The sequence below is a fragment of the Myotis myotis genome, unplaced genomic scaffold, assembly GCF_014108235.1.
Source record: "Myotis myotis isolate mMyoMyo1 unplaced genomic scaffold, mMyoMyo1.p scaffold_m19_p_7, whole genome shotgun sequence".
In the NCBI taxonomy this organism is placed as follows: domain Eukaryota; kingdom Metazoa; phylum Chordata; class Mammalia; order Chiroptera; family Vespertilionidae; genus Myotis; species Myotis myotis.
In genome coordinates, this window is record NW_023416379.1 from 93,762,673 (window position 1) to 93,790,367 (window position 27,695).

Below are 27,695 nucleotides of genomic sequence, written 5' to 3' on the forward strand. Positions count from 1 at the left end.
ATAGTTCATTGTTAGTGTATAGAAATGCAATTTATTTATGTATATTGACTTTGTATCCTGAAACTTGACTGAATTGGTTTATTCTTTCTTTGGTGGAGTCATCAGGGTTGTTTTTTTTTTTATATATATGAGACCATGTCATTGGAAAAGAAATTAAATAAAATTTTAGCATCTGAACTGTTTTCCATATTGCCACATTCTTCATAATGAACATTTTTGTGGTTGATAGTAAATTATTTTCCTAATGCACAATTAGGTTGTTTCCAGTATTTGGTTGCCCAAATCAAATTGTTATGTTTTGTGCTAATAGTGTTTTGTTACTATTAAATTTATTTCCTAAGGAAGAAAAACACACACCACAATATCATCTGCAAATACTGATAGTTTTACTTTTCCTTTCTGATTTGGGTTCTTTTTATTTATTTTTCTTGCCTAATTAACTTTCAGTATTATTTTGAATAACAGGAGTGATAGTGAACATCCTTGTTTTATTCCTGATCTTAGAGGAAAAGCTTTCAGTTTTTTAACTTTTGAGTATGGTGTTAGCTTTGGTCTTGTCATATATGGCTTTTATTATGTTGAGGTACATTCTCTCTAGAGCCACATTTTGAGAGTTTTAAATCATGAATGATATTGAATTTTGTCAGATGCTTTTTCTGCATTTATTGAGAAGATCATATGATTTTTATTCTTCATTTTGTTAATATTGTGTGTCATATTAATTGATTTGCAGATATTGAACTATCCTTGCTGGCCTGGAATAGATCCTACTTGGTTATGTTGTATAAAACACTCTCAATTAAAACAAAACAAAACTGTGAATGATTAGTCACATAATGATGCCTCAATAATAATATTAGATAATGTCTTGTTGCATAAGACACAATAAGGTAAATTATTAACATTTATAAAGGTAAGTGTAAGAGTTCCAATATTTTTGTTTCATATTTACAGTTTCACCAGGTTTCCTAGGAGTAGATGCCTATTTTAGGAATTAGACAGCTTGCTGACATGGTCAATTTCATCTTTTTTTTAAAAAAATACTCACCCACGGATATTTTCCATTGATTTTTAGAGAGAGTGGAAGGAAGGGCGATAACTTCTCCAGAGGTCCGTCGAGGTGCCAGATGTGAATGACCCACGTCCTGTGTGGTTCAGGGTTTGGGCTCTGGAGAAGGGGCCGCACGCAAATGAAAGAGACAAGACAAGAAACAATAATTTGGAAATTGGGGGGCCAGGCGAGAGCCCATCCCAAGAGGAAGGACTCCACTTGTGCTCAGGCCTTGCCATCCTTTTATTCACTTTGGGATCTACCCATAGCCCTTAGGCAGGCAATTTCCAGTAACAGACAGACTATCTTATCAGTAGGGATTTACATGACTATCTCGGGGGGGGGGGGGGGGGAGTTGCTCCAGCTACCATTGTCTGGACTAAACAGTGGGTGCATAGCCCTGACCTTTGCCAGAGCTCAAGGGTCACCAGCATTCTGGGCTCCTTGTCCACACCTCTCTGCTAGTAAAGACAATAGGCGGTTTCCCACAGCAGGGTATGCAGGCATGGATGCAGGTAGGTAGATGGATGTAGATGGATGTTCTTTTTAGATTATTCTGTAGTCTCATTAAAACAAAAACCAAGAGAGAGAGAAAGTGGGGTAATTAAGGATAGTAATATGCAGCATTAAGCATAGCTGTAAAATGGCAAAGAAGCCACAAAAGGACAGTCTGGGGTAATGTAATATAACAAGTTAGGCTACTTGTTAGTTTCACATTGGTTATCTCAAATGAATTCTAAGATTAACCGCTACAGAGCTTCCATTTGTTCCATATTCTCACTAAATGATGCATACTTATATTTAAATTTCTTACATTTTACTTTTTATATTAAGGAATATTTTTAAGTGTATTGCCTAATTAGGATGTGATGTCTTATATATGCTCAAATGATTAGCTTTCATAGTCCAGTTTTATCTTAGACTTTTCCTTGTTTTAATGATTATAATTCTTTGCAAATAATATACAAAGGTATTAGAAAATTTATTAACTGAAAAGCAAAAGGGTAGAAACAGTTGATTATATCAGCTCTCTTTGTTTTATATGCTAGTAACACTAATGAAAACAATAACCATCAGTTATGTAAAGTGTTAATGAACTTTGATATAAGATGCAGATCTGTAAAACCAATGGCCAGCTGGTTTCTAGTAAAGGAAGAAAAGCAAACAGATTAATAAACCATATTTTTGTCAAGTCATTCATTCCTAGAACTATTAAGGGTTTTACCTAATCAGAGTGACTTACACATTTCAAAATATTTTGCTTAGTATTTGCTCTTTTGTGTGAAACTTAATTTCACCTTCATTATTCAAGTATATAATCAAAGCCTTTAAATAGTTAACTTTAGGAGAACCAACAAAACAAAACTAATAAAAACCCAGCCTGCATCATATATGCTTTTGCAATTCTTAGATCCTGATCCTTAGTGTGTCATCCATATATTGTCATTTTTTTGGAATTTATAAATACTCCTGTAGACTGGCATTATTTTATGTATAAGTTTGAAAAGAACACAGACAATAAATCCTTTTCTCACTCTTCTATGGAGAGAATTTGTTGCTGTGTAGTGAAGTCCAGGATTTATGGCACTTGTTTTGGTGGGTCACTTCTTATTGGTAGCAGTGGCTGTGCTTCAAAAGCACTGCCTGCTAAAGTGATCTGGCTGATTAGCTGAATGTTTCATTTGTTTTCCTGCATGTTAACCTCTTACACTATGTAGGCTGAGTTTTAGTACCCTAACTTGTTTCTTTTGTATTCTGGATTGAGGATCCAGGAGCTTCTTGATAATGATAATCCCCTAGGTCAGTGATGGCAAACCTATGACACTCATTTTTTTGTTGATTTTTCTTTGTTAAATGGCATTTAAATATACAAAATAAATATCAAAAATATAAGTCTTTGTTTTACTATGGTTGCAAATATCAAAAAATTTCTATATGTGACACGGCACCAGAGTTAGGGTTTTTCAAAACGCTGACACGCCGAGCTCAAAAGGTTCGCCATCACTGCCCTAGGTTGTGCATGGGAAGATCACAACCCATTCTGCAGAATTAGTGCTGTAGTGTGGACTGACAATAATCCTTAAGATGGCTAGGGGTATAGCTCAGACTTTATCAGAAAACTCATATATACAGTCAAAGTTTTTTTGTTTTTGTTTTTTAAAATATATTTTATTGATTTTTTACAGAGAGGAAGGGAGAAGGGATAGAGAGTTAGAAACATCCAAGAGAAACATCAATCACCTGCCTCCTGCACACCCCTCCTGGGGATGTGCCCGCAACCAAGGTACATGCCCTTGACCAGAGTCAAACTAGGGACTCCTTAGTCCACATGCCGACGCTCTAGCCACTGAGCCAAACTGGTCAGGGCTATAGTCAAAGTTTTTTTAAAAAAATCTTAATTATTGAGAGTATTACAGATGTCCCTTCTTTTCCCTCCCATTGCCCCTCTCCACCTGGTTCCCACCCCGACCCAGGCTTTCACCACCCTATTGTCTGTGTCCATAGATAATGCAAATCTATATATAATATATAAAAGCCTAAGTGACCATTACGACTGGACGACCGGCCGGTAGCTATGATGCACACTGACCACCAAGGGGCAGATGCTCAATGCAGGAGCTGCCCCCTGGTTGTCAGTGTGGTCCCACAACCAACCTCCCGTGGCCAGCCAACCTCCTGTGGTCCCTTTCCCCAGCCAGCCGGCCCTGATCACCGGCCAGGATGAGGAACTCCACTCGGGGCACATATTCATGCACCGGGTCTCTAGTATGCATATAAGACCTTTGGTTAAGCTCCCCCACCACCCTTCCCTCTGAAATTCATCAATCTGTTCCATGTTTCTATGTCTCTGATTCTATTTTATTCATCAGTTTATTTTGTTCATTAGATTTCTTGTTCATTTATTTTGATTTTTAGATTCAGTTGTTGATAGATATGTATTTATTGCCATTTTATTGTTCTTATTTTTTCTCCTTCTCCTACGTCCTATCGCCTTCTCCTTCTCCTCCTCCTCCTTCTCCCCCCCCCCCCCCCTTCTTAAAGGATACTCTTCAACATTTCATGTAATACTGGTATGGTGGCAATGAACTTCTTTAGCTTTTTTTTGTCTGTGAGGCTTTTTATCTGACCTTCAATTCTAAATGATAGCTTTGCTGGGTAGAGTGATCTTGGAATGTAGGTCCTTGCTATTTATCACTTTGAATAGCCTGCAAAGTTTCTGTTGAGAAATCAGCTGGAAGTCATATGGGTGCTCCCTTGAAGGTTTTTTAACTGTGTTTCTCTTGCTGCTTTTAAGATTCTCTCTGTTTTTAACTCTTGGCATTTTAATTATGATGTGTCTTGGTGTGGACCTTGTTTGGGACTCTCTGGGCTTCCTGGACTTGTAAGTCTATTTCTTTCACCAGCTAGGGGAAGTTTTCTGTCATTTCTTCAAATAGGTTTTCAATACCTTGGCCTCTCTCTTCTCCTTTTGGCACCCCCATAATGCAAATGTTGGTACTCTTGAAGTTGTCCCAGAGGCTCCTTACACTATCTTCATAATTTTGGATTCTTTTTTCTTTTTGCTCTTCTGGTTGGGTGTTTTTTGCCTCCTCATATTCGAAATTGTTGATTTGATTCTCAGAATCCTCTACTCTACTGTTGAATCCCTATAAATTATTCTTTATTTCAGTTAGTGTATGCTTAATTTCTGACTGGTCCTTTTTCATGTCTTTGACATTCTCACTAAGATCCTTGAAAGTCTCACTAAGTCCCTTGATGCTCTCATTAATTTTCTTGAAGCTCACATTAAGTCCCTTAAAGCTCTCATTAAGATCCTTGAGTACACTGGGGGGTAGGGGAGGCTAGGGGACTGTCTAGGGTGGGGGGGGGGGGGGATGGACACATATGTAATACCCTTTGTAATACTTTAAGCAATAAATAAATAAAAAAAAGAAATTAAAAAAAAAAAGATCCTTGAGTAACCTTATAAGCATTGTTTTGTACTCTGTATCCAATAGTTTGCTTGCTTCCATTTCTTTCAGTTGTGACATATTTCTTTGTCTCCGCATTTTGGCTGCCTCTCTGTGTTTGTTCCTACGTAGTAGGTAGAGCTGTTATGTCTCCTGGAATTGTTAGAGTGCTTTGTGTATTAGGTGTCCTGTAGGGCCCCGTGGCTTAGCCTCCCTAGTCACTTGAGCTGGGCACACTAGGTGCACCCCTGTGTGGGCTGTGTGCACAGTCTTGTTGTAGTTGAGTCTTGATTGCCATTGGCTTCACTGGGAGGAATTTACCTCCAGGCCAATTGGCTGTGAGGACCAGTTGTGTCTACAATGGAAGTGCTGCTGCACAGGAGGCACCCCTATGGAGCAGGACTTGCTTCAGTGGCTCTTTGGTGCTCACTGAGTCTGCCCCTTGGAGAGTGTTGCGTGTGATGTGTAGAGTTGTAACCTGGTATGGTTTGAAGTTATACACTGATATGGTCTGAAGTGGGTGCACTAGCTCTGGGCCTCCTGGACGATGCAAAGTCAGCCACTGCCTGGGGTCACCCGGCAGGAGCTACAGAGAGATCTGCAGATGTTTGCTACTTGTATTGGGCTAGGAAGTGCTAGGCGAGACCCAGCTAAGAAGCAATGTAGGCTGGTGCTATTGCCAGGTCTTGGGCCTTTTATTGATAGGTTTGACTCCAGCTGCTGCTTGGTTGAGAGTTTTTAGCAAAGTCTGAAGCCTGAGCCAGGACAGGCCATTCATATGGAAAAGCAGCTTCATACAGCTTGGATGGGGCTTCAAATTGGATGGGGCAGGGTCTCAGGAATTCTGAGTGAACAGTGTGGGCCAAGCTGATGGAAACTCAGATATGTCTGCCAGTCAGCTCTGTGATGGGGAGGTGCCAGCACAGGAACTATGACCCCTGCAAGCACCCCTGTGTGGGAGAAAGCCACCCCGAGTTCCTGCCCTGATGCCAAACAGTCCAGTTTCACCCCCTATGTCCCTGGATTTCTCCCAAAGCTGCTCCCTGGTGCAGGAGCTCAGAGGAAGTGAGACTGTGTAAGTTCGTGCAAGGGCCCTGGTAAGAGGAACACCTGGGACTCCAGCAGCTTATGTGTCACTCAGCCACAATCCCTGATATTCTTTATAGCTTGAAGTTATTGGGACTTCTCTTCCCAGCTCTGGAACCTTGGGCTTGGAGGCTGGTATGGGTCTGGGACCCCTGCTTCTCACTGGAGGCCTTGGAGATATCCCTTCTGCTTAAAAACACGCTGTATGTGGGTGCCGGACCAGCGTGTTGTGTCTCCGCCCTGACTGCCAGTCTCGATGTGCTTTCTTTACTTCTCTAGTTGTAAGACATCCATTCAGCCAGATTTCAGGCGTTTCTGTGTTTTAATTGTAATTTTGATGTGATTGTGGGAGGGGGAGAGTACAGGCGTTTATGTGCACCACCATCTTGGTTCTCTCCAGTCAAAGCTTTTTCCTGGGAAAATAGAACTGGAAACTGTCACCTAATTCCACCTGTAGGCAATATGCTGACAGATAAAGAATTAGAAGGCTTATTTTAAAAATTCTCTACACATTTTAAGAGATTAGCTGGCAAATTGTACAATGAACAAGACACATCAAGGTCTGTGGAATGATAGACATGAACAGTCTTCTTAAGGGCCCTGGTACTTGAGGAGGCATACACACACTGACTGGCTTATTAAATTAAACATTTGGTCAGTGCTGTGTAGGAGCCTTACGCATATATACTATTAATTGGCAATACAGGCCACCACTTAAAACTTCTCCTAGTAGCTGCCAGATAAAGAGCCACACTTCTTTTAAAAACAAAACAAAACTTATTTTTATTGATTTTAGAGAGAAGGAACATCAATGATGAGAGAGAATCATTATCAGCTGCTTCCTTGCATGTCCCACACTGGAAATCGAGCTTGCAACCCAGTTGTATGCCCTAACTGGGAATTGAACCATGACCTCCTGGTTCAGAGGTTAAAGCTCAACCACTAGTCATGCCGGCTGGACACTTCTTAAAGAGAAAACCAGCAGAGGAATTACTTAATAATTGTCCTGTTATATATAACCATATTGCTCCCAATAAACACCAGAATGAGACTAATGATGGCAGGAGGAATTAGTTAAGTACAAGGGCAGACATCTGAGACTTGTCACAGTCAGCAAATAAATACTGTAATAGTATATGAAATCTTTCCTTAAAGACAGGTTTCATCTGTCTGAAATTGAAATGCAGTCTTTCCTGCAGGTAGGAATGGTCTAGTTTTCAGACGGGTCTACTCTTTAGTCCTGGTTTTATACTGAGCAAGTGATAAATCAGTCTTGAGAACTTTACTTCCTGGATTGAAAGATAATTTCTGTTAAACTTTTTTACTGAACTTGGTAAAAAAGTTTCTAAAAATGCATGAAGGTCTTTCAATGCCATTATTCAGCTTTGAGTAGATAGAAGAATGTTGCCCCAAATAATTAAAAAGGAATTTTAAGGTTTACTTACTCTCTTGCTCTGGTGTTAAAGACCACTTTTGTGTTTAAAAATATTACTTAAAACTATAGTAGATCCTTCTTCCTCTTATGTTTGTATTTCAAGGACCTTCTTAATTCAGACTTATTTACCAATAGCAATGCCCATTAATAGGCTGAACTACATATTACAGAACTTTCTTGATTTATAGATACGTATATTCATGGCATTAGACTATTTCCTAGTGAAGTCCTCACCATCTAGCTTTAACTGACAAGAGTGATTTGTAGTTAACATGGATTATTTTCAAATGAGGGTGTCTAAATTTTTTTTTGGACTCTACTCTTGATTTACTTAGGTCATAGAATAAAAGTTAAATTTTTACTTGGCTTCTTTTCCATTATAAATTTGGATTGATGATGTCTGAATTACTTAGTGAAGCCTGTGCCAAATGCCTCATGTAGTTTTGTGTTTAGATGTTATTTGATAAATTGAGTCTCCTGGCTGGCCATTTCTTTCTTAGGGTCCTAAGCACTTAATGGTCCTTAGTGCCAGCATTGTATTTCTAAGAAGTATTGAAATTAATATTCAAGATGTCACTCTATAGTTACATGAATTGCTACACTGAATGTTAACATGATAAAATAGCCAAATTTATTTAAATCAGATTTAATTTCTAATCCCTTCTGCTTTTTGCCTATCACCCAGGAGTTTTGCTAAAGTAAAAAGCTAAGCCCATTTAAATGGCAGTGTGGTGATGCCTGGGATACACTGGCGAAGGCATGTTAGTGTGATCGCATGGGAAGCAGGTCCAAGTGAGCTCCTGGGGCTGTGCTGAAGCACTTCTAATGGAAGTCTGTGTGCCAGCCCCCTGGAGCAGGAACTGGAGGAAGCCCCTGGGGTCTGGCAGGGAATTTATCCCCAAGTGTCTCCAGTTCTTTGATGTTGACGTGGGGGAGGGGAGAAGAGAAGCAGCCACAAAGAGTGAAGAGAGGCCAGGGGGTGGATTTGTGTGGTTATTTTTGGTTGGTGATCATGATACTTTTATCACAGGAATGTTGAGGACTCCAGTATCTCAAATGAAAGGATCTTCAAAGGGAATAAATATGAACAATTTCTCTGTAGCAAATTGAGCGAAACTGGGGCCAAAATAACATTTTTCTTTTTAAATTTAGAATGTTTTCTTATAAAAATTTGAAAGCGGTTGCCTTGATAGTCTTAAATAGTAATAGATTATTCAACAACTACTTTTAAAAAGCTGGTCCTATTGCAGATGCTTGGTATTCACTGATAAGCAAAAGTATGGATTCTGCTCTTATGAAGGTTACAGATAATCACAATCAGAAATGTTTGATTATAAACTGAGGTACCATTATCTAGAAAAAGAACATCCGTCAGTGAGTGCACTTGACAAAAGACCTTTATATGGACAGGGTGGACAGGAGTTTCTTAGGGAAGGATGCCCTGATCTCTGAAGAATGAGGAGGAGTTAACTAGGCATTGGGAAGGGCATTCCACATTGAGGGATCAGCATGTGCAAGCACTGTAGCAAGAGAGAGTGTAGTGTATGTGAAGAACTGAAATTAGGCCAGTTAGATTAGTGAAGCAGAGAACAAACATGAAGTGAGGTCAGAGAGCCAGACCGTGGAGGTGCTGTCAGCCATGGTCTTTGGCATTGGGTCTTTGTTTCTTGGTTGTTATTCATTTTTTAACACTTTATTGTGGAAAATTTCAGACATACACAGAAGAAAGATAGTGTAATAAACTCAATGTACTCATCTTCCAGCCTTAATCAATAGTTGGCCAATCTTATTTCATCTGTATTTTCACCCATCCTATATAATAAAGAGCTAATATGCTAATTAGACCGGATGGCCTTCCGGACGACCTTCCAGACGAAGCCGGGACTGCCGTGAGGGCCGAGCCCCTGAACGCATTTCATGCATCAGGCCTCTAGTATGATTATAGTTGTGATTTAAAAGTAATGGGAGCCATTTGAGGGTGTTTGTGTGTGTGTGTGTATTTTGGTTAATCCTCACCTGTGGATATTTTTTCCACTGCTTTTCAGATTGGAAAGGAGGAAGGGAGGGGGAGAGAGACAGAGGAGAGAGAAACATTAATGTGAGAGAGACACATCGATTGGTTGCCTTCCACACATGCCCCAACCAGGGCTGGGGATTAAACCTGCAGCCCAGGTATGTGCCCTTGACTGGGAATCGAACCCAAAACCCTTCAGTGTTCAGGCTGATGATCTGTCCCAGGGGTGGGCAAACTTTTTGACTCGAGGGCCACAATGGGTTCTTAAACTGGACCGGAGGACCAGAACAAAAGCATGGATGGAGTGTTTGTGTGAACTAATATAAATTCAAAGTAAACATCATTACATAAAAGGGTACGGTCTTTTTTTTTTTTTTTTTAGTTTTATTCATTCCAAACGGGCCGGATCCGGCCCGCGGGCCGTAGTTTGCCCACGGCTGATCTATCCCCTGAGCCACACTGGCCAGGGCCATTTGAAGGGTTTTAATAAAAGTAGGGGTGAGCCCTGGCCGGGTGGCTCAGTTAGTTGGAGGAGTGTCATCCCATACACCAAAAGGTTGCACGTTTGATTCCTGATCAGGGCACTTAACCTAGGTTACAGTTTGATCTCCGGGTCAGGGCATATATGGGAGGCAACAGATCAATGTTTCTCTCACATTGTTGTTTTTCTCTCTCTGAAAAAAAAGTCAATAAACATATTCTCAGGTAAGGATTTAAAAAACAGCAGGGTTGAGTGGGAAATGTGACCAGATTTTAGTTTTGAAAGATAATTTGGGCTACAGAATAGAAATAAATTGGAGGGGGGAGAGCACCTATATTGAGAAACTGTTAGTTTACTGCCGTAGTACTGTCAAGTAAATACCTTTCATCAGGTTAGTGGCAGAGAGAAGGAGACGGATTTCAGAGATGTAGAGATCCCCTGGGCTTGGTAACAGATTGGTTATGGAGAGGGGAAGGAGAGGGAGAAAGAAGGTGGCTCTGGTAGCTCCTAGGTTTCTGACTTGAACCTAGGATGATTGGTATTGATGCAATGTGAAGGCCAAGCACAGGAAGAAAGAAGGCAACCAGTTTAGCCGTCTTATCTCCCCCTCAAATTTCCAATTCTGTACCTTTTTCCAAATTACAGGACAACATGCTCCTCACACTGAGGCCCCAGAACTTAGCTGAATTTGAACTGTGCTCTCCTAACCCTTCTTCGGAGCAGAGGATACAGTTATGTTTGAGTTTAAAGAACATCCTGGAGACCTCTATGTAGAATGGTGCCAAGAAGGCAGCAAAACCAAATATATCCATTAGGGCAGGTGCAAGTTGTCAGAAATATTCTGTGAATAATCTGTTTGGACCTTGAGTAATACTTAACATATTCTTTGAGAAGTCACCAATTCTTTAAAAGAAACCAGGAAAAAAAGTATACTTTCTAAATATTATGTTTTAGGACTTTACTTAACCGTTTCTTTTCTTTTTAATCTTTCAGGTAATACTTACTAAACTGCCTGTAGGTAACCTGGGATTTGTCCCCAAGATTATTAGTATTAGTTATTTTAGCACAGGCACATACATGAGTCATTCCAGGAAGAGGTCAGGACCAGCTAGCTGCTTGATACTTCATAAGGTTCCTGAGAAGACCCTCTGTGCACCTGCCCAGCTCATGGCTAGCGTTAATCTTCTGTAGGACTTTAAAAACTCTTTTCACTATTCTGAGGGAGCATGTAACAAATGATTTAAGTAAAAGATGAATCATTTTAGATTAATCTGTTGGTTTTTCTCAAAGAGGCTTTTCTTGGCTCTCTGATATAGCTCTCCAAGTCATACACTGTCACATCATCTTTCTAGCACCTATTATTGTCTGTTATTACCTCATTTACCTGTTATATGACTCCCCTCCTTAAACACACTCCATGAGAGCAATGGTTTCCTCTGTCTTGCTTTTCAGTGTAGCCCTAGTTTCTAGACAAGAGTCAGGCATATATACATTACCAAGAAATAGTGTTTGAATGAATAAATGAATGTTAATATGTAAATATATTTCTACCTTTCCTTCATTTACCAAATAATTCACATTGTATAATTTAGTTTAAAATAATGACATAAGAAATTGTGATTTCTTTGTCAACAAATAAATACATTGTTTTTTACCTAATTCATATTAAAGTGCACATTGAAATACATACATTATGATTTACAAAATAGACAAAACTTGCCTGGCTGGTTTGACTCAATGGTTGAGTGTCAACCTATGAACCAGGAGATCACGGTTCAATTCCCGGTCAGGGCACATCCCCGGGTTTTGGGTTCGATCCACAGTAGGGGGTTTGCAGGAGACAGCCGGTCAATAATTCTCTCTGATTGATGTTTCTACCTCTCTCGCCCTCTCCCATCCTCTCTGAAATCAATAAAAATATATTTTTTAAAATAGACAAAATTTGCTTATGTGATATGATGTTTGGAATTTTTACCTTTTAATTTTAAAAAACTGCTGGTTTATTTCATATTTTTAGGGTAGTTTTGTTTCAGAATGATGAAAGATGAGATTTCAGGATGCTTTTTTGCAATTATCTTTCAGTAAATATTTAAGTTATGAGTAACCTTTAATTCTCACTAATAAAAAGCCAAGGTGGAGATAGTCATCATATTTTTTTTGCTATTAGCTTTCGAAGTGTGGGACATACTTATAACAGTGATTTTGATCAGTTGAAATGCAACTTGTAGGTGTGGTAGAAATCATTTTGAAAGAAATTTGTAGGATTATAGTTGTGTTCCTTATAAATTTATGTTTCTATACTATGTGTCCCTTCTGTATCCTGTATTCAACTAATGTTCCATTATAGGTTGTGACACAATAATCAATCACTTGGCTTGAACCTTAAAGGATGGGTAGAATTTACATATTGATTCCCTGTTATTTAGCTCTAGAAACTGTCATTAGCAGTTTTTTTTAGAAATTGTTATTAGTAAATATTCAAGTATTTAAAAATGCAAATATTTAGTTTTCAAAAAGTTTCTACAGAAGGGAAACAACGGATTGAACTGCTGTTGGAAATATTCAAAATGATGCAGGAGTTTTTTCAGTGCTAGAGAATAAAGGGGTTGAGCTCTAGATGAGAGCAAAACAGTAAGTTCATTTAAATTCAGTTGTAGTTGCAGTGATTGACAAGGACAGTGTAAGAATTATTATTGTTTCCTATACCAGTCTTGTTTTGTGATGTTTTACAGTCATCTAAAACATGTTTCTCCTTGAACACATGATTATTTCCATTGTGAGGACGATTGTGGGGTAGGGATAACTTTTCTGGCATTTTAATAGATTGATAGCTAACCCAGCCAGTGTGGCTCAGCGGTTGAGTGTTGACCTATGAACCAGAGGTCATGGTTCGATTTCTGGTCAGGGCACCTGCCCAGGTTGCAGGCCCGATCCTCAGTGGGGGGGTGTGCTGGAGGCAGCCAATCAATGATTCTCATTGATGTTTCTATCTCTCTCCCTCTCCCTTCCTCTCTGAAATCAATAAAAAACATATATATTTTTTAAAAGATTGATAGCTGGACTAGTTTTGAACTGGACATGTGAAAGTTACAAATGTGCAATTACTAAAAATACATGCTGATCAGAACTCTCACCTAGCCGTGTTTAATACGTCTATTTTGGGCCCTCTTTTCACTGCCAAGACTCATCTCCCACAACTGCTGAGTTTGCTTCTGATCCTTAAATGACAAGCCTGCTTTTCTCACTCCTTTTAATGGGCTAGGATAAAAATTCAGTTATTTTTCACCACTGTGGGTGGATGAGGAGTTAAGTCTGCCCTTGGTGTTTTTATTTCCCTTTGATTATTTGCTACTTTTGCAAATTTTGTATAGCTGCCTTCCTCTAGTGGAAGTGCTTATTGATTTGCAAAGGGACCCAGATAACCCTGTATCCTTCTAAGGCTGAGTATGTGGATCTGGAGGACTTCCAGGCTCTGCTGGCTTAGAACTGAGTGAACCTCAGTATGGCTGCTAACATGTAATGCAGCCTCATAGTTCATAAAGCAGCTATAAACATCTGTCAGCTTTGGGCTACCCGGGAAAGTAGAGAGGGAGATAATATTCTTGTTAGTTTGAGTGTTGTGATTAATTGTTACTGTATATACTGAGCATGTTTTGCAAATTTAAACCATGTGCTATAGAACTGAAGCTACAAGTGTAATTTGCTCTTTATTCAGATGCAGACTCCCAGGACTCATTGTGAGTGTTGGCTAATAATGCTGGATAGTGCTTGAGCAGTCAAATGAAGTCAAGGGTGTGGAAAGAACATGGTGCTAGAGCAGGGGTGGGCAAACTTTTTGACTCGAGGGCCACAATGGGTTCTTAAACTGGACCGGAGGGCTGGAGCAAAAGCATGGATGGAGCGTTTGTGTGAACTAATATAAATTCAAAGTAAACATCACATAAAAGGGTACGGTCTTTTTTTTTTTTTAGTTTTATTCATTTCAAACGGGCCGGATCTGGCCCGCGGGCCGTAGTTTGCCCACGGCTGTGCTAGAGTCAGGTCGGTAGTCAGGTCTGAGTTACCCTCTTTAAATCACAGTTTCTTCACTTATAAAATAGAAATACATCCACTAGCATCATCTAATTAATTTCTAGGGTTATTGTGAGAATTAAATTAGATTATATTTACATGCATAGCATGCATATATATATATATGGTACTTTAAAAATATATTTTGCCCAGCTGGTGTTGCTCAGTGGTTGAGTGTCGACCTATGAATCAGGAGGTCACTTTTCGATTCCCTCTCGGTCAGGGCACATGTCTGGGTTGCGGGCTTGGTCCCCAGTGCGGGGCATGCAGGAGGCAGCCGATCAATGATTCTCTCATCATTGATGTTTCTATCTCTCTTTCTCCCTCTCCCTTCCTCTCTGAAGTCAATAAAAATATATACAAATATTTTAATACTTTAAAAAATAGACTTTATTTTGTAGAGTCATTTTAGGTTCACAGCAAAATTGGGTGGAAAGTACAGAGAGTGCTCATATATCCTCTGCCTCCATACTGTCAACATCCTCTACCAGGGTGGGACATGTGTCAGCGTCCCTGACCCCACACTGACACATCATTACCACCTAAAGTCCAAAGTTTACATCAGGTTCACTCTTGCTGTTGTACATTTTATGGATTTTTTAAAAAGATTTTTAAAAATATATTTTATTGATTTCAGAGAGGGAGAGGGAGAAAGAAACATTAATAATGACAGAGAATCATTCATCGCTTGCCTCCTGCACACCCCCTACTGGGGATCGAACCCACAACCTGGGCCCTTGACCGGAATTGAACCTGGGACCCTTCAGTCTACAGGCTGATGCTCTTTCCACTGATCCAAACTGGCGAGGGCTAAAAAGATTTTTAACTGAATTTTAGAGAGAGAGAAACATCAATTGACTGCCTCCTGCACCAAGACACATCATAATTAAAATGCCAAGAGCAAAAGACAAAGAGAGAATCTTAAAAGCAGCAAGAGAAAGAAACTCAGTTACCTACAAGGGAATATCCATATGACTGTCAGCGGATTTCTCAACAGAAACTTTGCAGGCCAGAAGGGAGTGGCAAGAAATATTCAAAGTGATGAATGCCAAGAACCTACAATCAAGATTACTTTATCCAGCAAAGCTATCATTCAGAATTGAAGGTCAGATAAAGAGCTTCACAGATAAGGAAAAGCTAAAGGAGTTCATCACCACCAAACCAGTATTAGATGAAATGCTGAAAGGTATCCTTTAAGAAGAGGAAGAAGAAGAAAAAGGTAAAGATACAAATTATGAACAAAAAATATGCATCTATCAACAAGTGAATTTAAGAATCAAGTGAATAAATAATCTGATGAACAGAATGAACTGGTGATTATAATAGAATCAGGGACATAGAAAGGGAATGGACTGGCTATTCTTGGGGGGGAAAGGGGTGTGGGAGATGTGGGAAGAGACTGGACAAAAATCGTGCACCTATGGATGAGGACAGTGGGTGGGGAGTGAGGGCGGAAGGTGGGGTGGGAACTGGAAGGAGGGGAGTTATGGGGGGGAAAAAAGAGGAACAAATGTAATAATCTGAACAATAAAGATTTAATTATAATAATTTTAAGAAAAAGAAAAAAAAAAAAAGAGCAGGACACTCTCATTAGGAAGTGTCTAGGACTGTACTCCATACCCTTGGACTCATACTGAAGAACGATATCTGTGTATAATAGTTTGTGTGTGTTATACCTTTTCATATTGCTCTTAAAATACTTGTTGCTTCCAAAGTAAAAATTATTAGAATATCTATTCACAGCACAGATACAGTGTTTCTTTGGACTAGGCAGGGAATTTCCTTTTTTGTTAAATAAACAACCTGATTAAATTGAAGGGCTGTTTATGAGGAGTTTTGTAAACTGTTTATGTCTGCTTGTTCCTCCTTGTAGCAGTATTTGAGCTCCTGTGTAGGAAAAAAAGTAGCTAAAGGATAAAATGGCTTTAAAACTCTAGGAACTGAAACTACTAATGGTTGGCCCTGTGATAATTCACTGGTTTAATTTGAAAGGTTATTTCACCTCCTACTCAGCTTTACTCTTCTTTTAAACATAGGGTCATTATGCATAAGAACTGTGGCAGTTGTCTGTAAAAAAAAAGGAAACTCTTATTTATCTGGAATCCAAGCAAGTACAGGTAATTATTCATATTATGTTGGTCTTATTTTTAAGAAGGGACACACAGATTACTAGAAAGAGCTTGTCTGTAGAAGCAGTCTGCAGCGCATATCACAGATTTGATAGGGTACAGCCCTGTGCCATCTGGGATACATACCAGAAGGGCTCTCTGGCAGTAATGGCAGGCCTGAGGGGCTGTCAACTGGGACATTACATTGCTGGAAATGAGATCATGTTAGGTGCATTACTGCATGCAGTTTTCTGGGAATTAGTAATCTAAGATGTATTACCATAGATAATCTAATTTTTAAGGAAAATATTTCCAGAACTTCAATAACCTGGGATACCTGGAATAGATCTACCACTACTATACTCTTGGTGGTGGGAATGGAAACTTGCATGACACCAGGGGTAGGTAGAGGGAACGGAGATAGCTCTTTTAGTTAGAGCTCTGCAAATGCGTGTATTCCCCCTGGTTCATCTTATCCTGGCTGGAAGAGTCTAAGACTGTTGTTTTCCAAATCTCAGTCTCCTTCCCTAGTCTTAGCTCCAGTCCACACTTATGGTTGTAACTAGAAGTATTCATTAGACATCTCATTGAACTATCAAATTCCCGTGTTCAGAGAACAGCCAGAACATGGGGGAACTATAGGAAGAAAGACTACATATTATTATAGAAAATCAATGAAGGATTAACCCCCTTTTCTACTTTTTCTTCTGGAATCTTTTTTTTAAGGGTATTATTTTATTGATTGATTACTGATTTTTTGATTTTTTTTAGGGAGAGAGAAAAAAAAACATTGGTATGAGAGAGAGATATCAACTGGTTGCCTCCTGTACACGCTCTGACCAGGGATCAAACCGGTAATCTTTTGGTGTACAGGATAACGCTCCAACCAACTGAGCCACCCTGCCAGGTCTCTTCTGGAATCTTCCTTGCAGATTAGATAGATATGGCTTTAACTGCCATGGTCTAGAGTTGTCTTTGGAGGACTTTTAAAATAAAAACTTTTTAAAAAAAAAATATATATATTTTATTGATTTTTCACAGAGAGGAAGGGAGAGAGATAGAAAGTTAGAAACATCGATGAGAGAGAAACATCGATCAGCTGTCCCCCGCACATCTCCCACTGGGGATGTGCCCGCAACCCAGGTACATGCCCTCGACCGGAATCGAACCCGGGACCCCCCAGTCCGCAGGCCGACGCTCTATCCACTGAGCCAAACCGGTTTCGGCATAAAAACTTTTTAACTTGAATTAACAAACAATTACATTTGGGCTTATTTTTCTTTTGACAAGGAATTTTTTTAAATGTAAGATTGGCCACAGTTATTGGGGAAAATGGGTGTGACAATGATCCCCTTTTTCGTTTATGGAAATAGTGTATTATTTTAGCTTTATGACTTAATATTATAAAACTAAGGATAACCCTTTGGAAGGCTGCTCTTCTGAACTATAGACTCTGAAGAAGAAATTGACTCCATTAGCTTTTAAAGAATTTGTGATCTTGAAACTAGTTTTATTTTATTGAGGTGAAGTTCACATAGTATAACATTAAACATTTTAAAGTGAACAAGTCAGTGACATTTAGCAACCACCACGTCTGTCTAGTTTCAAAACACTTATTCCAAAATAAAACCCTGTATCCATTACTCCCCATTCTTTCCTTCCCCCAGTCCCTGGCAACCACCAATCTGCTTTCTGTCTCTATGGATTTGCCTATCTGTGTGTGTGTGTGTGTGTGTGTGTGTGTGTGTGTGTGTGTGTACCATGTTTTATTCATTGATTCATTTATTTGAGTTATTTCTACTTTTTGGCTAGCTACTAATCCTATCCAATATAATAAAGAGGCAATATGCAAATTGACCATCACACCCTCACAAGATGGCTGCCTATGACCAGATTGGCAGGGGGGTTAGTGAGGGACAACCAAACGACTGAACAAGCAGGCCGTGTGGGGCGACCAGGCCAGCAGGGGGGGCAGTTGGGGGTGATTAGGCTGGCAGGGGGGCAGTGAGGGGTGAGTAGGCCGGCGGGGGGGCAGTTAGGGGCGACCAGGCTGGCAGAGAGGGGCAGTTGGGGGTGACCTGGCCAGTAGGGGGGCAGTTAGGGGTGATCAGGCTGGCTGGGGGGGGACAGTTAGGGGTGACCAGGCAGGCAGGCAGGTGAGTGATTAGGAGCCAGCAGTCCAGGATTGTGAGAGGGATGTCCAACTGCCAGTTTAGGCCCGAGGGGCCCCGGATTGGAGATGGTGCAGGCTGGGCTGAGGGGACCCCCTCACACCCCCATGCACAAATTTTGTGCACCGGGCTTCTAGAGAGAGAGAGAGAGAGAGAGAGAGAGAGGGAGAGAGAGAGAGAGTGTGTGTATATATATATATATGGCCCTAACCAGTTTGGCTCAGTGGATAGAGCGTCAGCCTGTGGACTGAAAGGTCCCAGGTTCGATTCCGGTCAAGGGCATGTACCTTGGTTGCGGGCACATCCCCAGTAGGGGGTGTGCAGGAGGCAGCTGATCGATGTTTCTAACTCTCTATGCCTCTCCCTTCCTCTCTCTGTAAAAAAATCAATAAAATATATTTAAAAAATATATATATATACATATATATACATATATATACATATATATATATATATGGCTAATAAGCAAAGTGTCCCTCAGGAGTTTGACCAAGAGACTGGAGTTTGATCATTTGCTATGACCTGTGCTGACCACCAGGAGGGTGGCACGGAACGAAGGAAGGCCCCAGCCGGCAGCTTGAAAGCCCTGATTGACTCTGATCAGCAGCCAGGCCTAGGGACCCTACCTCTGCATGAATTTAGTGCACTGGGTCTCTAATTGTGAATGTTTCCATGAACATTTGTGTGTGTAAGTGTTTGAGTACCTGTTTTCAATTCTTTGGGGTTTTCTGTTATGAGAGGAATTGCTAGATCATACGGTAATTTTTTTTTTTTTAAACTTTCTTTTTTTTTTTTTTAATATATTTTTTATTGATTTTTTACAGAGAGGAAGGGAGAGAGATAGGGAGTTAGAAACATCGATCAGCTGCCTCCTGCACATCTCCTACTGGGGATGTGCCCGCAACCCAGGTACATGCCCTTGACCGGAATTGAACCTGGGACCTTTCAGTCCACAGGCCGACGCTCTATCCACTGAGCCAAACCGGTTTCGGCGATCATACGGTAATTTTATTTTTAATGTTTTAGAGAGCCACCAAACTGTTTTCCATAGCGCCTGAACTATTTTACATTCCTACCAGCAATGTATTTGGGTTCTAATTTCTCTATATCTTCTCAGTGCTTGTTATTTTTAAAATTATAGCCATTCTAGTGGGTGTGAAGTGGAATCTCATGGTGGTTTTACTTTGCACTTCCCTAGTGCCTAATGATGTTGCATCTTTTCATGTGCCTGTTTGCTGTCTATATGTTTCCTTTGGATAAATTATGTTTGTTGTTGAGCTGTATGGGTTCTGTACATATTTTGGATATTTTAACCCTTATCAGGTAGATGACTTGCAAATATTTTCTCCCACTCTGTAGGTAGTCTTTTCACATTCTTAATAATGTCCCTTGATGCACAGAAGTTTTTAATTTTGATGAAGTTCTGTTTATCTAACAAAGGAGAAATCCTTGCCGAAACCGGTTTGGCTCAGTGGATAGAGCGTCGGCCTGCAGACTGAGAGGTCCCAGGTTCGATTCCGGTCAAGGGCATGTACCTGGGTTGCGGGCGCATCTCCGGTGGGAGATGTGCAGGAGGCAGCTGATCGATGTTTCTCTCTCATCGATGTTTCTAACTCTCTATCTCTCTCCCTTTCCTCTCTGTAAAAAATCAATAAAATACATTTAAAAAAAAAAAAAAAAAAAAGGAGAAATCCTTTGTTGCTCATGCTTTTGGTGTCATGTCTGAAATGAATTAAAAATCATGAAGGTTTATCACCATTTTATAGTTTTAGCTCTTACATTTAAGTTGTTGGCCCTTTTTGTATATTATGAAGCAGGAATCCAGTGAGGGCTCTTATTTAAAAACAAAATTTCAGGCAACTTTTTGACTACTTCTCGAATCTCTGTCTGGTCCAGCCTTCTCGCCTCCATTCTAGCCTCTACCATGTCCACAAGGGTGACCCAGAAGACCTACAAGGTGTCCACCTCTGGCCTCGGGCCTTCAGCAGCCACTCAATTCAAGTGGGCCTGGCACCCACATAAGCTCCTTGACCTTTTCCAAGGTGGGTGGCAGCTACCGGGTTGGCCTGGGTTCAACATGAATCTTGCTGGGGATTATGGCGGAGCTGGGAGTATGGAGAGCATCACAGCTCTCCAAGTGACCCAGAGTCTGCTGAGCCCTCTGAAGCTGGAGGTGGACTCCAACATCCAGGCCCGTGTGCAACCAAGAGAAGGAGCAGATCAACAGCCTCAACAAGTTTGCTTCCTTCAGTGATAAGGTGCGGAGCCTGGAGCAGTAGAATAAGATTCTGAGACCAAGTGGAACCTCCTGCAGCAGCAGAAGACGACTCGCAGTAACATGAACAACATGTTTGAGAACTGTATCAACAACCTTCAGCGGCGTTGGCTCAGGAGAAACTGAGTCTAGAGGTGGAGTTTGGTGACATGCAGGGGCTGGTGGAGGACTTGAAGAATAAGTAGGAGGATGAGATTAGCAAGCACACAGAGATGGAGAATGAATTTGTCTTCATCGAGAAGAATGTGGATGTAGCTTACACAAACAAGGTAGAGCTGGAGTCCTGCCTGGAAGGACTGACTGATGAGATCAACTTCAGGCAGCTGTATGAAGAGGAGACTGGTTAGTTGGAGGCCCCGATCTCCGACATGTCTGGTACTGTCCATGGGCAACAACCACTCCCTGGACCTATATGGCATCATTGCAGAGGTCAAAGCTCAGTAGGAGGAGATGGCTAATTGCAGCCATGCCGAGGCTGAGACCATGTACCGGATCAAGTGTGAGGAGCTGGGAAGCACAGGCATGACAAAGACTGGGATTTCCCTTTCTTTCTTTCTTTCTTTCTTTCTTCTTTCTTTCTTCTTTCTTTCTTTCTTTCTTTCTTTCTTTCTTCCTTCCTTCCTTCCTTCCTTCCTTCCTTCCTTCCTTCCTTCCTTCCTTCCTCCTTCCTCCCTCCCTCCCTCCCTCCCTCCCTCCCTCTCTCTCTCTCTCTCTCTCTCCCCCCTTCTTTCCTTCCCTCCCTCCCTCCCTCCCTCCCTCCCTCCCTCCCTTCCTTCCTCTTTAATATATTTTTATTGATTTCATAGAGGAAGGGAGAGAGATATAGAAACATCAATGATGAGAGAGAATCATTGATTAGCTGCCTCCTGCATTCCTCCTACTGGGGATTGAGCCCACAATCCGGGCATGTGCCCTTGACTGGAATTGAACCTGGCACCCTTCAGTCTGCAGGCCGACGCTCTATCCACTGAGCCAGAATGGCTAGGGCAAGACTAAGATTTCTGAGATGAACCAGAACATCAGCCAACTCCAGGCTGAGATCGAGGGCCTCAAAAGCCAGAAGACTTCCCTGGAGGCTGCTATAGCTGATGCTGATAAGCATGGGGAGCTGGCTGTCCAGGATGCTCAAGCCAAGGTGGCTGAGCTGGAAGCCACTCTGAGAACTGGCAGCTGTGTGAGTACCAGGAGGAACACATGGACGTCAGGCTGGCCCTGGGCATGGAGATTGCCACCTATACCAAGCTGCTGGATGGTGAAAAGAACCAGCTGGAGAGTCGGATTCAGAACCTGAGTGTCCATACCAACACCACCACTCGCTATCAGTTGTGTTGAGCCTGGCTTATCGGAACCTCAGCTATGGCCTGGGCTTCCAGCCCAACTTAGTCTCTGGCAGGAGTCCTGGCTCCTTCAGCCGCACCAGCACCAGCTCCTTCAGAATGGTGGTTGTGAAGAAGATTGAGACCCTGATGGGAAGCTGGTGTCTAAGTCATTGGATGTCCTGCCCAAGTGACTGACTACTGTGGCCCTCCTGTCCTCCATGCTTGTGGAAAAAGCTGTGCAGGGGACAGCCCCTTGGGGTAGGGTAGTTTACTGCTTGGGGGACCACCTCTTACCCATGCCCCCAACTAAAAGCCAAATCAAGTGTTTTTTCCCAAAATAAAGTCTCAGCTGGGTCTGCCAACCCTAAAAAAAGTGATAATAATAAAATAAAAATTTCATGAAACCTCCACATTGTACTTTTAATATCTCCTGGTTTAAACATATATACATACCAACCAAAAGCCACTGTGGATTTTATTTTCTTTTGCATTGTATTAATCAGAGCAGAAGTTACATATATTTAAAAAAAAGTACTTGTAAGTATAGCACATTTTCTCAGTTCATAGGCTATATATTGGTGACTATATATGGATTCATGAATTTACTTCTTGTAACTCTTTGGTCCCCTTAGGCGTGCAGATCACAGATTTTGTAGAGGAGCATCAGAATATCTATGATGACAGGTAGTAAGGGGATTAAGGATGACGAAAAGGGTAAAATTTCCAAGGCCTCATAGATGCAGAGACCCCAAAGGGGAGAGAGGAAATGACTGGAAGGTAGGTAACTGGAAGTCAGTGGTGGAATCTGTAAAGGCTACAGAGGAAGTAGTATTTCTTTTAGGCAACAAAGATGACAGCAGAGTAGAAGTTAAGTGCTGAGGGTGGGCTAGAGTGAAGGGGTAGGTAAGGAATATGGTTTGCGATATTTTAGTCAGATGATATTCAACGTACATGCTCCAAGTTTCTGAGCCATGTCCTGTATATGGTTTGCGATAAGGATGGAGGCTCAAAAGACATCATCAGAAAGTGATGATTTAGGGAGCAGTTGAGGATTCCTTTAGTTTTAGAAATAATGCCAACCCAACTCTGCTCCCAAATGAGTGCAGCTAACTTTGTTGAGCATGTGTCCCAGAGCGGGGTAAGGAAGAGGGACTAGGGAAATTCCAGATTTTATTTTAGCTTTGACTAAAATGCTGGTTTGGGGGGGGGGGGGTGGCCGGGGAGAGGTCAATGGGGGAAAAAGGAGACATATGTAATACTATATGTAATACTTTAAACAATAAAGAATTTTAAGTAAATAATAAATAAAATGCTGGTTAAGTTTGAATTAGTAAACTGAATTCTATATCAATATGTCTGTGTCTTTGTGTGCTTTGCTTTTCACTTCTTACTAAAATTTCCTAGTAAAAAATTTCAGTTTTATCTCAGCTGAAAGCATGATGAAAAGAAATATTCTACATTTCATGCAGATGAGAGAATTAGGTTTTCAGTGCACACGTAGGGCCTAGGGTGGCACGTTGTATGGGCCTGTGGCCATCTGATGGAGCAGGAGCTGGACACAGAAGGGAAGGTGTTGGGACTGTGGTAGCAACCTTGGCTAAGGCGTCTTTCCTTCTGGCCAGCCCTTCACAGCACTCACAAGCTCATCATAGACAATCTCTATTTTTTGTCAGCTCTGTGTCCAGTGGGTTTAGAAAAAGGAATGAAGGATGGGATGGATGGAATAATGGACAGAATCCGAAGGGAAAGCAGGGGTAATGGCCATTGGTTTAGATGCCCTCCTGCTTTTGCTAGGCAGATGGCCTACTTTTTCAAAGAGAAATGAAAGCTGCCTTGCAAGAAGTGATTTGGAGAGGTATAAACAAAGGGGTCTTAGGTATTTTTACTTTTATGGTGTTTAAACTCTGAATTTGTATGAATGTATCTTTTGAGTTTTTAACCACCCATGTGACCTGTGTGATTTCCAGGTGCTACTGGTGAGCAGTAGTCGCCATCCAGACCGGTGGATTGTCCCTGGAGGAGGCATGGAGCCTGAGGAGGAGCCGAGCGTGGCAGCAGTCCGGGAAGTCTGCGAGGAGGTACGCACTGAGAAAAAAGAGCACGGCGTACCCCGTAATCGCGAGCCTGTGTGTCTGATAACATACTGATGATCGTAGAAAGAAGGCATTTGACAGTTACCATGTGCCTCCTTGATTAAAGAGGAGATCAGGTTGTGACATGGTAGTGTTTATCAGGCACCCCTCTACGCAGGAAGGGTTCTCACAGAATCACTGTATCTAATTATACTAGACAGCCCTGTGATTTCCCGGGGGTCTCTTCCAGTGTGGCATCTCTTCCAGTGTGGCATCTCTTACCTGTGGCAGAAGATCAGGAATCAAATAGTTCATCAGCCCTAAGAACTGAGAAGAGCAGGCAGCCTTGGTATACATGGCTCATTCTCATTAGCCTTTGGATGAGGAGGTGGCAGCCCTTGTTCTCCTGTGCTCCCTGGGTCCTGGCTGTTGAGCAGTGGCTAAAGCAACACTTCTGTTAGCCAGAAGCTGTTAATGGTACAGCTCGAGAGATAACAGTATCTTTTTTATTTTATTTTAGTCAGATGATATTCAACGTACATGCTTCAAGTTTCTGAGCCATGCCCTGTATATCTAACTAGATACTCTAGAATAAGTAGTCAGAAGAAGTAAAGCCTTAGACCAGGGGTGGGCAAACTTTTTGACTCGAGGGCCACAATGGGTTCTTAAACTGGACCGGAGGGCCGGAACAAAAGCATGGATGGAGTGTTTGTGTGAACTAATATAAATTCAAAGTAAACATCATTACATAAAAGGGTACGGTCTTTTTTTTTTTTTTTTTTTTTTTTTTAGTTTTATTCATTTCAAACAGGCCGGATCCGGCCCGTGGGCCGTAGTTTGCCCACGGCTGCCTTAGACCCTTACTCCCCTACTTCAAGAGCTTACAGTTAGGTTGTAGAAACTGAGAGATTGCAATTCAAAACCAGGAGGAAGGAACTAATGTTACTCCACAGTTTCTTGTGGCAACACCATCCTCTGCTCTGCTTCTGTTATCTCAGTTAGATTCCTAATTGGTGGTATAAGTTTCATCACCCCCATTTACTTCCCCTCACCACAGTGTTTTAGATCCATTTCCTTGTTCCACAGGGGATGTAATACTGATTCTAAGAACATATAAAATAGCACTTAGAACAGGTCTAAATTCTACACTTCTTTTGCCTTACTCTGAAAGTTACTTCTCTCATCAAGTCTTTGTGATCCCCCCCAGTAGATTTGTTCTTCTTGCTTGTCCATTGTAGTCTGTACTTCCAGCATCATGGTGTCTGTCATCCTTTATTGGTACTGCTTGCTGTCTTCTGTGCTAGACTTGATGCTCTGTGTAGTCGGGTACCATTCTCTCTTGCTCACTGTTGAATCCCCAGGGCTTAACACAAAGCAAGTGCTTAAGAAAATATAATTTTTTTGCCCTGACTGGTGACTCAGTGGTTAGAGCGTTGACCTACTCACCAGAGGGTTTTGGGTTTGATTCTTGGTCAAGGGCACATATCTGAGTTGCAGGTCTGATCCCTACCTCAGGTCGGGGTGTGTGTGGGAAGCAAGCAATTGATATGTCCCTTTCACACTGATGTTTCTCTCTCTCTCTCTCTTCTCTCTCTCTCCACTCCTCCCCCCTTCCACTCTCTCTAAAAATGAATGGAAAAAATATCCTCACTCCTTGGGTGAGGATTAAAAAAAGAAAAGAAAATATAATTTTTGTATTTTACAGTTTTACTGTTATTGAAGTGACAACTGGAGCAGCCACATAAATGCACTTTCAGGTTGTTAGGAGGAAGTGTATCTACCAGTCCTTCAGTTAAATGAGGAAGAAAATAACAGTGTCCAGCACCTGCCCAGCCAGGCTGTGCAGAGATGAAAGCACGGGCCACCGTGCACAGGCGGGGCTTGCTCACGGTGGGCGGATGACAGTGGGGATGTCTGTAGCTCAAGCAGCCTGACCACTGCACCCATGGCCCAATCCCTCCCTTCCACTGTGAAGGAGCTGACTTCTTAACCGCATCTCAGTCTCCTGGCTCCTGCTTGCCACTTTTCGTTCTGTACTTTTCCTCTCTGTACACCACTCATCTGTCAGTTGATTCTGTGTATCTCACTTTCAGTCTTCCGGAGAGAGGATCTGATTGGTGTTGCCTAGTTACGACTGTTGGGCAAAGCTGCCAGGCCACCTCATCAGCTTCTGCCCATTTTGAAGATGTCTGCCGTACCTTTGCCCAGTTGCTTATTTCTTACTAGAGACCTGGTGCACAAATTTGTGCACGGATGGGGTCCGGGCCGGCCAGGGGGAGGGGCCTCGGACATTGCTGGCCAGCCCCGCCCCCTGGTCAAACTCCCGGTCGAAGGGACAGTTTGCACATTAGCCTTTTATTGTATAGGATTCCTCTAGCTGTGCTGAGAGTGGCAAGTTCATGTGCTATGTAAGCAGAGCAATCTGTGCTTAGGTACTATCTACAGCAGCTTTCCCAGGGGTCCTGTATATGTAGTGAAAAAATATTTGCTATCACAGGAAAATGTTTGTGACCCATTCCTAAGTGACCAAAGCAGACTACAAAAACAGCATTTATGACATGAAACCATATAATGGGGAAGAAATGTGTATGTAACCTTTTGTGTAGAAAGAATAGAAACCCTTCTTATACACTTACTATATGCTAAGCTCTGTTCTCAGTATTTTGCAAATATTGCCTCACTTAATGCTTACCAGACTCTATGAGATAGGAACTGTTTTGTTGGGTTTTTTTTTTTAATTAAATCTTTATTGTTCAGATTATTACATTTGTTCCTCTTCCCCCCCCCCCCGTAACTCCCCTCCTCCCAGTTCCCACCCCACCCTCCGCCTTCACTCCCCACCCACTGTCCTCATCCATAGGTGCACGATTTTTGTCCAGTCTCTTCCCGCATCTCCCACACCCCTTTCCCCCCCAAGAATAGTCAGTCCATTCCCTTTCTATGTCCCTGATTCTATTATAATCACCAGTTCATTCTGTTCATTAGATTATTCACTTGATTCTTAGATTCACTTGTTGATAGATGCATATTTGTTGTTCATAATTTGTATCTTTACCTTTTTCTTCCTCTTCCTCTTCTTAAAGGATACCTTTCAGCATTTCATCTAATACTGGTTTGGTGGTGATGAACTCCTTTAGCTTTTCCTTATCTGTGAAGCTCTTTATATGACCTTCAATTCTGAATGATAGCTTTGCTGGATAAAGTAATCTTGGTTGTAGGTTCTTGCTATTCATCACTTTGAATATTTCTTGCCACTCCCTTCTGGCCTGCAAAGTTTCTGTTGAGAAATCAGCTGACAGTCGTATGGGTATTCCCTTGTAGGTAACTGACTTTATTTCTCTTGCTGCTTTTAAGATTCTCTCTTTGTCTTTTGCTCTTGGCATTTTAATTATGATGTGTCTTGGTGTGGTCCTCTTTGGATTCCTTTTGTTTGGGGTTCTCCGCGCTTCTTGGACCTGTAAGTCCATTTCTTTCACCAGGTGGGGGAAGTTTTCTGTCATTATTTCTTCAAATAGGTTTTCAATATCTTGCTCTCTCTCATCTTCTGGCACCCCTATAATTCTGATGTTGGTACGCTTGAAGCTGTCCCAGAGGCTCCTTACACTATCCTCGCATTTTTGGATTCTTTTTTCATTTTGCTTTTCCGGCTGGGTGTTTTTTGC

At 41.5% G+C, this 27,695-nt stretch overlaps 1 protein-coding gene and 1 pseudogene across 1 annotated transcript in view; both read left to right on the top strand.

Moving 5' to 3' along the window:
• Nucleotides 1-27,695, top strand: part of NUDT3 (nudix hydrolase 3) — a 96,781-nt gene that overhangs the window by 23,114 nt on the left and 45,972 nt on the right. Inside the window, exon 2 of the mRNA XM_036316309.1 lies at nucleotides 23,929-24,039. Coding sequence (XP_036172202.1) covers nucleotides 23,929-24,039 — 111 coding nt within the window. The remainder of the gene's footprint in view (nucleotides 1-23,928; nucleotides 24,040-27,695) is intronic.
• Nucleotides 20,042-23,122, top strand: LOC118659832 (annotated as a pseudogene).